This window comes from Tachypleus tridentatus, chromosome 9 (assembly GCF_004210375.1).
Source record: "Tachypleus tridentatus isolate NWPU-2018 chromosome 9, ASM421037v1, whole genome shotgun sequence".
NCBI classification, from domain to species: domain Eukaryota; kingdom Metazoa; phylum Arthropoda; class Merostomata; order Xiphosura; family Limulidae; genus Tachypleus; species Tachypleus tridentatus.
In genome coordinates, this window is record NC_134833.1 from 35503434 (window position 1) to 35516235 (window position 12802).

General features: G+C 32.7%; 1 protein-coding gene across 4 annotated transcripts in view; it reads right to left on the reverse strand.

Moving 5' to 3' along the window:
- The window catches only part of LOC143225048 (transcription factor 12-like), a 124676-nt gene that overhangs the window by 104460 nt on the left and 7414 nt on the right, over positions 1-12802 (reverse strand). For all 4 annotated transcript variants that reach the window (XM_076453735.1, XM_076453734.1, XM_076453736.1 and 1 more), the window contains 3 exons: positions 11722-11830; positions 11257-11282; positions 9395-9427 (listed from right to left, as the gene is read on the reverse strand). In XM_076453735.1, the coding sequence (XP_076309850.1) occupies positions 9395-9427; positions 11257-11282; positions 11722-11830 (168 nt within the window). The remainder of the gene's footprint in view (positions 1-9394; positions 9428-11256; positions 11283-11721; positions 11831-12802) is intronic.

Consider the following 12802-nt stretch of genomic DNA (forward strand, 5'->3'; position numbering starts at 1 on the left):
AATCTGAGGGTAGCGAGTTCGTCGAATCCTCGTGGGTACGTTATAATGTTACAGTCAATCCCACTATTTGTTGGAAAAAGAGTAGCCCAAAAGTGTGTGGTGGGTGGTGATAACTAGCTGCCTTCCCTCTAGTCTTACACTGCTTAATTTGAGAGGACTAGCGCAGATAGCCCTCGTGTAGCTTTGCGCGAAATTCGAAAACAAGTAAACAAACAAACACATACAATAACCGAATTCGTCTGCGTGGTTAATTCTATACATATCATCATGTGAAGAGGACCCCAATGTACCGACATGGATCCTCTGTTATCTCCAGTTGTTTCTAAATGCTATTCCAACATCTGTTCATCATGACTGAGAGACACATTTGGGATGTATTTGATACACCTTGGAGAAGTGATACACTGTACAGGTAAAAACAACACACGAACCCCCCCCCCCTTCGCGTCTACCTACTAGTCGTAGTAGTTGTACTAGCTCTTCAAAACTGTGTAGGTAGTTCACGAAAAAACAAACAACGTGACTTAATTCGGGATGGTGGATTCCTCATTTGGCTAATACTGTCTAAAGCCAAATCATGAAAACGCAAATTATTGACGGAATAAAATAAATATCTCATCAAGGCTAATTTTTAAAGCAAAATTTCGTGCTCTGTCCAATGGTGCTGGAATGAAATTTGAACTTTAAACTTGAATACATTAAGTGACACGTTCGTTATATTGGAAGTTCCGAGACCACTAAGGTTATTTTGCCTAAATTTTCTACTAATGACTTCAAAGACACTAATTAGCAACAAACACCGTCACGAGGGTTTTGTTTAGCTCTTCAACTCTAAGAACGGAATTGATTGTCACTTTAATAACACGCCCACAGTTGAATGTGTGTTGTTTAGTGGCATGGAGACTCGAACCATGAAACCTTCGATCCACCATCCTAATCACTAAGCCGCACCCAGCTCAATAATTATATTTTGATTGTTTTATTGAATTTCACGTAAATCTATTCAAGAGCTATCTTCGCTAGCCGTTCTTAATTTTGAAGAGATAGATTGGAGGGACGATAACTAGTCAAAGACACCCACCGCTAACTATTTAGATCTTCTCTATCAATGACTGTCACTTTTTTAACGACTCCAAGGCTGAAGGATCGAACACATTTGAGACGGGTTTCGATCCCGTTTATTGCAACTTGAGAGAGTAGAGTGCCCTAACCAGCGTATCATGCCATATTTGTGATGGTACCAACACAAGTTTTTCAGTGATTTTGGTTTTATATCATATGCATTTTACAGAATATACTTCAGAATTAATGTGTACCTAAAATTAACATAAAAATCACTTCAAATACAATAAACTGTTATAAAATTAAACCAAATTACGGTTTAATTCCACAGAGATTAATGTAAAATAATTATCCATGTGTTGTTCTTGTTGTTTGTTGATTTTCTCTCAAACTTACATATTTCGCTCAAAGCTACTCTAGGGCTATCTGCGCTAGCTGTCCCTAATTTAGCAGTATAAGACTAGAGAGTTGTTGTTTTGAATTAAGCACAAAGCTACACAATGGGCTATCTATGCTCTGCCCACCAGGGGTATCGAAACCCGGTTTTTAGTGTTGTAAGTCCGCAAACATACCTTCCAACCCGCGACCCTCAGATTACGAGTCGAGTGCCTTATCCACCTGGCCATGCCGGGGCTCTAGTCTGGGAGGTCATCAAATTAAGGTGGGATTTGATCATCAACATACTTGTTCTAAAAGTTCTAATACCGAGAAAAGTTGGATTTTAGAAATAAAGTAGCTAGAAATTCATACAATGACCACTATTTTAATCCTGGTTGAGTAATCTTTGAAATAAACATGTAGACGAATGATAATTTGTTTAAAGATACTCTACAAAGTACAACTATTGTAACGGTGATATAAACATGTTCTTCTAGCAGTGAAACTGTTGTGTAAGTTATCCATGTTTTTGACGGAGTTGAAAGCAATTTCAAATTCACACGCCATCTAACTAAACCAGAAACAGTACATCAGAAACAGAAACGACGGAACCCCTAAACGTACAAGTAAACAACTAAAAAGACGGTTGTTGGTCGATCATCCAAATCCCTAAACATTCATGTCAACAACAAGTTGCGAACTTAAATACGTTTTACGATCGAACGTATTATTAAAAAACGAGGTTACCCGAACGACAAAATAATGCATTCTAGTCATTATTACATGTTTACACATTTTACTTAATTGGCTAATTACTATAGATGCACATTTTAAAATCCGATCCATACACAAGGCTTGCTTTCATCACAGGCTAACTTTCGTTTTGCAACTTGAAAATGAATTCTTACGCACCCGTTGTGCTAGTTTACGACAATCTTTTATTCTAAAATTAGCTTCGTGAGTGACGTCCATTTTCTCGCATCCAGGTAAAGTTAGGGATACTGTTGGTACGAATCCATAATTAAATCCGTTAATTACAAACAATAATTTCATGAATAATTACTAACTTATTACCGGTAATATGACACCTAACAATCATCTAGCTGTCTATCTTTTTCTTTTTTTTTTTCACTGCAAACACTACGCTTCCGTATAAATACGTTATGTTCTAAAATAACGAACAATTTGTGTTTCGTTTACCGTTACTCAAAAAACGTGCAAGTCATTTCCGGTGTAGGTCTGAAGACGCCTTGTTTGATCAACACTTGCTATTTATATTACGAGTATAACTTTACAACCCCACCGAGCTTTTCTTGGTAGTTATGAAACAGCAAGGGCTTATGAAGAAAAGACGACGTTCAAGAAATCATTTTCGTGGTTAAAATGTACGCCATTATAAATAACTAAACAAACCCAAACGCTGTTATTTTAGGGGCTTATTTTTTTCTTTCGCAACCGGCCAGCTCACCCTGCCGCCAGTTTAGAGCAACAAATCTCTTAAGTGCCCGGTTTATGTTCTGTGATTCAGTACCGATAGTAAACGTTGCGAACTGTGCTCATAAACTCCCTACCTACTGGCTTCTCGCACAAACATTCCCAATTACAGAAAAGGCCTGAAAGCCATGTGGCACGTCCCACTGCTATGCCCCGGGGGTGATTCGTAAGCTATCAATTTAATCTAATAATAATAATAGAAGGAAATTCACTTACCACGTCCTGGGCAACTTCCAGGCCAACATTAAATTTAAAAAAATAATAATTTGTTTGTGAAGTTTCACAAACATATACGTCATTATTTTTTATTACACAAAGTACGATCGACTTGGTAATTTTAACTGAATATTGTGCAGCGAAACAGAATTTCATATTTTTGTACCAACGACTTCCCTCAAACACCACAATACATTCATATGGATGTAACTTCGCAAACCCTAATTATTACTTTTTATACAATTCCCCCCAGAAGTGATTTTTTTCAGTAAATATAGGACACTTCGTAATGAATTATATGCTATGAGACGTTAAGAAAACTAAAAAAAACATTACCACTACAGAGAATTAATACCCTACACTCCGCGTAACCTTATTCAAATCAATTTAAAATAAAATCGTATTTATATACGAAATTCTCGTCACCATAGAAACTTAACTCTGAAGGCGACGTAAAATACAGTCATTCTCAATAGAAAATATGCTAGTTTTACCAGTAAATCATGAATCTAACAAAGTGATGTTGACAATAATCATGTCAAAAAACATTGTTAACATCTCTGCCAACAGTCAGCCGTTGTTTAGATATTTTGAAATATACTGCGTGAATTCTTGAGTTTCGGTATTCTGAGGAAATTCCTTGAACGAAAACCATACACGGAACAATCCGAATTTTGTCACTTTCAATAAAGACTTAGATATCTTGATAACACCTCTTGAATGAACACCTATAATTTAATAACAAGGTAAATGTTTGGATTCTCACTCCTACGTTCAAGTCGAAATGAAATATTACTGAAGTACCTATAGGGTTTCTATTCCATTTCTATGAAGACTTCTTGAACCTACGTGTTTTTTTCTAACATCACGACTGAATTACCTAAATTATTATCACATAAATGCACACTGACTGGATAAAAAAAAAACTAATTCAGAAGACAATAATGTTAATTTACAAATTATTCCATCAAAAATAGCCACAAAAGTTATATTAACTGATTCAGCACTCGTCATATCTCCACTGCAAGAAGAAAGGACGTCAAATGACCTACGGTCTCTAAACAAGCTTACCATTACTGACCATTACTATGTTGAGTCCGTCATGGAAAAAAAAGGTGTCATGTTATAACTATAATAAAAAAAATAGGTATTTGTGTCACTATTACATTTTGAGTTACTTTTGAAATGGAACTACCAAGTATATCGATGTATTTGATGGTAAGGAATAAATACATGACTTACATTCATTTTCTTACAGACTAATTTTTAAAAGTTTCAATGCTAAGTAAGTTTATAAAATAGTTCATGAAACATAAGAATGGTTTTACCATATAATATTGTATACTAATAACTACTGAAGTATGTTAGTGTATGTACAATCAAATAACTTTTATATATATATATATATTCTTGATGTTCTGAAAACATGTAGGTCCAAGAAGTCTTGATAAAAATATATATATATATATTTTTTTTATATTATGATGGAAAGTAAAGACAATTTTTTTTCACTTAAATATGTTGTTTCTAATGCACAAAATTTTAAAACTTTGCTTTTATTAATTTTATTATTCATGTTACAATATCTTTACATAAAACTTTAAAATTTTCTACTGCTTGTATTGTGTATACAAAGTTTAGGACGTGCTTTTCTTCTCATACATTGCCAATTTTATATTTAATGACACTATAATTAAAGTACACATTTTTAAATTTTTTTGAAACAATCTAGATTACCATGTACTCAAAGAGAAACAAAACTGTTCAGTGAAGGGGGACAATTTTTCTTAATATTAGAAAGTTAAACCACTGGGAGATATTACTAGTTGATACAAAAGCTGTAAGCTACTCTTCTCTAACTCTTGCTTTCAGCTGTGGATGAAAAGAAGTAAAAACAGATGTGATGATAAACCTTGAATACACCACATAGCCAAATAAAAATAAGGCTTCATTTGCTCTTTAGGTGAAAAAAAAACAAATTATTTTCAGGATCTTGACAAAGAAAAGCAACAACAAAAGACTATTGTTTCTATTAAAAGTTTTACCTACTTCTTCTTAGAGGTAAAGCCAGAATGTTTCTAGACATGAAGCTAAGTATAGGCAGTCAGTTAAAGAACAAATAAATTGGTGTCTTGTAAAGGTGATTAAATACAAAGAACAGCCATATAAGTACTCAGAATGTCATAAGTCCAGCTTCTACCCAAAAAGCCAATAATTCATGGAGCTTTGGAAGCAATTAATAAGTGTAAAATAATGTTGGATATAAAATAACTGAAGACTTAAGGAAGAAGTCTAATTCAACTGAATACTATTAAAAAAAAAACTACTGCCTATTTAATTTTTAACTATCAAATTATGGCTACCAAGAAATAATTATAATGGCAAAAATATCCTTCCCAAGGACTTGAATTCTTCTGATTTTTCTAAAAGTTAAGCAAAAGAAGGAACTATTCCAACAGGGTCAGTAAAGGCATCCACTGACAAGAAAGCCCAAAATTAGAGACTTGTTACAATTTTGAAAACAAAGAGTGCTATGACCTTTATAACACATAGGTAAGTGCAAATTTACACTTTGTCTGTTATTAATTTTAAAACAAAGGCCACCAATTTATTGAATTTCCACTGAACCTCTAACAAACTAATTCCTAAGTAGTGAAAGAGTTCATTGATACATATTATTACATATTTAATTGTCATAATACAAAACATACGAAGCTCAGTCTATCACTGCATTCACCATTTGTTACTAAGTTATACCAGTTTGGAGAATTCCAACCCTCATTACTAGCCAAAGATAAGGGCAAAGCAAAAGAACAAAGCTGTCATATTGTCATGGAGAGTATATTTTATGTCTGGTGTTTTGAATTGTGTTTCACTTGCTGCAATGAAGCTACATTCATACAGGATTTGAAAAACATGCAACACTGATGCTACTAATGTATTCCTCTATATTACTACCTAGACAAGCTAATTAAAATTCCAAGATGTTTTGTTAGATATGTACAACCATATTTGTTAACTGCTAAAATTAGACTGAATGAGCATGCAAAAATCATAAAATACATTACCAGAAATTTGCTGTAACAGATGGAAATATTATGTGAAAAAAAAATCAACCAAAAAGGAAACTAGAAAAGAATCAACCAAAAAGGAAACTAGAATACAATCAACCAAAAGGGAAGCTACAAAAGGATAAACTGAAGAGGAAACTAGAAAAGAATCAACAAAAAGGGAAGCTACAAAAGGATAAACTGAAGAGGAAACTAGAAAAGAATCAACCAAAAAGGAAACTAGAAAGATATTAACCAAAAAGGAAACTAGAAGAGAATCAACCAACAGGGAAGCAACAAAAGGACCAATTGAATAGGAAACTGAAAAAAATCAATCAAAACAAAAGCTACAGAGAATCAACTAAAATGAAAACTACAAAACTATTTAGGAAAGATCAGGTACATAGAAAAAAGTTTTTATAGCAATTTTAATTATTGCTAAAGCTAAAACATAATATGCAAACACATTTTATATTATTTTAAAATGACAAAATATGATGTGAAAAATTATAATCAGATGAGAAAAATTTTTATACAATTCCTTTGAGATGTAGAATCAAGTTTATGGCACTAAAAAAATATGAAAGGAACATCACAGATGATTTTCTGAGGGTAAATATATCTAAATAATGCTTATAATCAATATAAATGTTTAAAAGCTGAAAGTGAAAAATCATCTAGATCCTCACAAATGGATGACAATCATGACTGTGATGGCGTTGGTCAATTTTATGTAATAGTTTAAGAGCTTATGTATTACAAATCTAATAAAATGTTAATACGAGGTCTGTTCAAAAAATACGCGGACTGTTTGAATTGTGCGGCTCCAGTTGGTTCCAGGGGAATCCACTTGGTGTCACTAGGTTCGCACAGATCAGCTGATTACGACGCCATTTCCCGATTGCAGATATCTTTATTTGTGTATTAGCTACGCGGTTGTAAGTGAAGTGCGATTTTTTCGTTTGGCGGATTTCAGAATGAATGACCTGAAGGAGCAACGACTTGCTGTGAAATTTTGTGTTAAACTTGGAAAATCTGCGACTGAAACTTTTGCTATGCTTAACACGGCTTACGGTGATGTTGCTATGAAGCGTACGGCATGTTTCACGTGGCATGAACGTTTTAAGGATGGTCGACAGTCTATTGAAGATGATGAAGCGTCCTGGACGTCCTTCCACGTCAACTGACGACCCACACGTCAACAAAATCAACACCTTGGTGCAGGCAAATCAATGTCTGACTGTCAGGGAGCTTGCTGAAGAGTGTGGGATATCAGTTGGATCTTGTTACGAGATTTTGACCGAAAAATTGAAGATGGACTGCATTGCTGCGAAATTTGTGCCTCAGAACTCGTGAGTTTTTGGCCAAACACTCGATCACTGTTCTTCTCCACCCCCCTACTCACCTGACCTTGTTCCTTGCGATTTTTTCTTGTTTCCCAAACTCAAAAGACCCTTGAAAGGAAGAAGATTTGAGATGATTCCCGAGATTAAGGCAAATGCGACGAAGGAGCTGGAGGACATTACAAAAGAAGCATACCAGGACTGTTTCAACAAGTGGAAACACCGTTGGGATAAGTGTGTGCGTTGGGGAGGTCCCAGACCTGTAACTTCTAAATAAAGTACATTTATGACGTCAGTCCTCGTATTTTTTGAACAGCCCTTGTATACCATTAGAAATAAAGACTAATGGCATAATAAAATTCTATACACAACACAAATGTTTTAAAACTAGAAAGGCACTGAGAAAATGTAAATCCCATGTACAATATTTATGACTTTTCCAGTAATCAACCTAAGATATACAACAAATAACTCCAATCCACAAAAATGTATGATCTAGATGCAAAGCTCATTTTATATTTGTTTGAGAGGTTTGAATCCTTTTAATAATTATAATCTGCTATCATTGTAACAAAGTTAATTAACCTTCAGTGTGACATTGACCTTTGTGCTATATTCACCCAATTTTAAACAGCTGGTCTCGGGGAAGCACTCCACCTTTATAAGAAATTTGATCAAGTTAAAACATTTTCTAGTTAGGTGACTGACCTTCAGTAAGATCTTGACTTACAATCACTAAAAGCTAATTAATTAGTCCTTAGAGAACACTTAACATGTGTCAATTTTATCACAACTCTTGAGCAATACTGATTATAAACACACGGGGTCAAACAATATCCCTGCCAAAAGTATCAGAAAACATTAGAGTCAGTATTACAAAGTACTGCACCATAGTTTCCATTGGAAAATGCTCCACTATTAGATTGTCATATCCAAAGTACTTCTTCTCATGCTGGCTTTCCATAAGCTATCCAGTATATGAGAATGATGGTTAACAAGTATCAGTTTCAATAGTCTGATCACATAGAAATCCTATGTAGGTGCAGCTTCTGGCAGCCTGTAAGTCTTTGTATGGAATATCACAATATATGTTTCATTCTCCAGTTGATAAAGGTATGTCATGATTGAAAAGACAGGTTGTGGAAGCAAATAGAATACGTTCAACTATCATGTTGCATACTGTTGCCAATGACACATGAATGATTTTTGACAGATTCTTTGTAGTTAGAAGATGCTGAATTTGGGGAACAATTTGTTACAGGTCTTTTTCTCTGGATGGTTCTGATAGCCCAAGTTGATCCATATTTTTTTATTTTCCATATGTCATCCAGTAAATGAGATGTCATAGTTTTGAAAATTCTAAATTTCCAATCTGAGCACTGTATAAAACCTATGTATAAATATTTTACATTGGACAGGACTGATAGATACCATTCCCCACTATGATACATTTTTGGTAACATCATACTTCCTACAAAATACTAAGCAGTGTTAAGATGTAGTTCTAATAAATTCTGTTCCAGCAATACTTTATATGGGCTGTAGTTGTCATTTTACTTGTTTGTCTGAATATTCAAAATCATTGTAACAGAACCTACTTAGCCTTTTCTACAGGATGTAGAGATACACTAAATTTGACTCATGTGACAGTTATATATCACAGTAAAACTTAGGAACAAATTGTTGCTTTTACAAAATTATCACTGAAAATGACATATTAATTGAAATGCAAGAATCAAAACAAAAGTTTATAACAACTAGATATAAATGTATATATGATTTCTTTACAAGTATTTTAATTGAAATAGCTAACAGACCAATCCCTTACCAATATAAAATGTGGTGACTTACCCATTGGATTCCTAGTTCTTCAGATTTAACTACCTGTACAATAAGAACATAAAATGTAAGTCACCTGAAAAACTACTGAAAAACAACAACTTAATAATAATAAATATTATTATTATAATTATTATTAGTCAAAGCTTTAAGCATACATTTGAAAAACTGAAACACTTTAGATTGAACAAGTATTATAAGATATGTTAGAGACTGACTAACTACAAAACTGAACCTTCATACAGTCTTTATGACTTTACAGAGATAAAAAGTTACAAAATGAAGAAGCATTACAGTTGTATTTTGAACTTGGTTTGGAGTTTGAAGATAGCAACTAAAATACTTGGCAGTCAACAGGTTAAAAGTCCCATTTAATTAGAAATAATACACCAACATATTTTCACAGACTACTTGTTGATCTAAAGTTGTTTTGCTCTTTATATGATGTATAATTGCATACATATGTTTTAATAAGTATCTTTAAGTATACAAGACTTTAATAAACTTTTCAAATTAATTATCTGAAATATTTTGTCTATCTGCATATTGTATTTTTCCATCCACACCAACAGTATTAGTGATGTCATTCTGAAAAGTCTGAAATATAGCACTGATCATAAAAGAAAACACACCACTATTTTACAGAAGCAAATAAATACAAAATTAACATTTATTTACATATAAATTGCACATTTACCATGTCAAACTTTTTACACATTTCTCTCTATAAAATTTAATGTGACAAAGAAACTTATAAACACTTGTGGTTCATAACCATGATTAGTTATCACCTGCAGTTCAATCTTGTCTAAGCTTTACTAATAAAACCTTTTATTTGTTGCTATAAGCAAAAAAACAAAACAAAAAAACTTTAGGGCTTCCATCAAAAAATACATTAATTAAAACCATTGTATTAATTCTTCACATAAATTTGACAATTTTCAGCACATTTTTTTAAAATGAAAAACTATCCAGCAAACCAAAAAGGACTGTAAACTAAGTAAAACAATAAAATTATTAGTTCATCATTGAACTTATGGGAAGCAATCACATGCATGGCAAATACAAATATACTGATAGCATATCTATGGTTAAAAATAAATCTCCTCTCCAATAAAATGTAAAGTTAATAATTGTAATATTTGATTTTAATCTTAGGAAATAAAAAATCTTTGGGTTATCATACTTTGTCAAGGAAATGTTAACACAGAAGGAATACATCTACTTCTAATTCTTTTTACATTAATTCACTGTTGAAATAGTAGAGAAACTAAGTATATCGTAATAAGACAGTACAAAATCTGAAACCACACAATTTTAAACGTTGTTCACAAGAAGGTGCAAGACAAATCTTTACTGCTATAAACCAATATTGCAAATAAATAAAAGGAAAGAAATTAATGAGTACAGAAGTAATGTATTTATAAAATTAAAGCATGCTATTTTAAATGAAAAGAGAAGAGTTTCTAGACTGGTTTGTTATGTATTTCCCACAAAGCTACATAAGGGCTGTCTGTGCTAACCACCAACAGTTTTGCAAAGAAAGACTAGAAGAAAGACAGATAGTCATCACTACCACCACCAACTCTTGGGCTACTTTTTTATCAAGGAATAGTGGGATTAAATATTACAATATAATGCCCACATGGCTGAAAGGGCAAGCATATTTGATAGGACAGGGAGTCCAACCCACATCCAACAGATTGCGAGTTGATCACCCTAACCACCCAATCATGCCAAGTTGAGAAGAGTTCCTATTCAAAGTTGTTGTGACACTTTTCATAATGGTATACTTTCTGTTCCTGAGCTAAACAATCCAAAACAAATTCTAAATTAATTATAAACAGGATAGTAAGACTAGATGATATACTTACATCTCTCTTTTTCTTGTTTGTAACACCTATAAGTGGAAGATTTCTTTATTAAATCAAGCAGGAATGTGCACTTTTCACTGAGTTAGAATTATTTTTGCCAAGTAATTGATACAGTAAGAAGCACAAAAACTCGTATGTTGAAACAACATATACAAAACAGCATGCAACCTTGCAGTTTTCACAGCATTAAGATACCTTGCTTTAATGATATAAAAATATTTAAAAGCTTTATGGAACTCGCCTGACAACTTTTAACATCACCAATAACTGATAAAACTAACAATGAAAATGTGTTTAGTTCAACACATTTGCTAAAATTAATTACTATGATGATACAGAAAATGTTTAAAATGTCCATCTTAATGACATGACTAAGATGTAAACACATTAAATACACTTTTAGTTCTCACAAAACAAAAACACTTCAAACTTTAATAAAATATATATATATATATACATAATTACTTCTGTTTTCATCACTGGTCAATATCCTTTGCTGGGATAAGCCATCATATTGAATATATGTAGCACCTGTGATTGGGAGGCCTTCATTGTCAGAAAAACTACCACAATCCTACATCAAAAAATAAAATCATTTTAAATATGAATTACATCACAGAGAAGTATATTTTTTATTGAGACTGGAATAAATTTCCATTGAGAAGAAATATGAATTACAGTATTAACACAATACAGCAAAATTAAAATGTTTGTAGATATACCAGAAAACAAAAATATGTCACATAATATAATGAAAATACGGATAAATCTGTAGCATAGATCATATAAAATTATATTTGAAGTACAATTTACAATACACTAGAATATAGAAATTAAATGCAAAACTTGATCAGACAATATTCTTTAAGAAGTAACTGCTTGAACTGAATTATCTTCTCAAATATTTATGGTTTTTGCAGTTCAGATTTCTTTTACTATGTCAGATACAAAATGTCTTCATTTTAAAAAAATAACAAAGGTGGTGAGTGAATAAAAAAAATTAACTGGTCTAATAAGGTCACTTGTCAACAATCTAAAAAACTTTCTTTTTTGTGTCACTTCTGTAGAGCTCAGATACTAGTCTTATTTGCTAATCAATTAATCAATTACCCCAATAGTAAATTACATTCAATGAACTGATTAGTACAGAATTCCCCAAACCATGTTACACATAAGTATAAATAAAGGTAAAAAAGGCAGTAGGTGCTGGTTACCTTCTCTTGACAGTTAAAAAACAAATAAAGGTTGATGACAGACACTCATGAGAGTATGACAGTATGAATTGTTGCCCTCCCTCGACTCACTTGTTAAAATCAAATAAGCAAAACAATGTTAGAAATGAGTGTCACAGTCAATTACTTTCACTTTAGTAAACAGACTAAAATTAATAACAAGGTAGTCTTAGCTGCCTTGCCATGATAAAGATAAGGTGAGGAAATATATTAGCAATTGGGATCAAACCCCAGACTTTTGAATCAAAAGCCCTCCCTCCCTTCCAAATCACCAAAGCTGAACAAACTTAAAGTTTGAAAAAATGAATAAACAT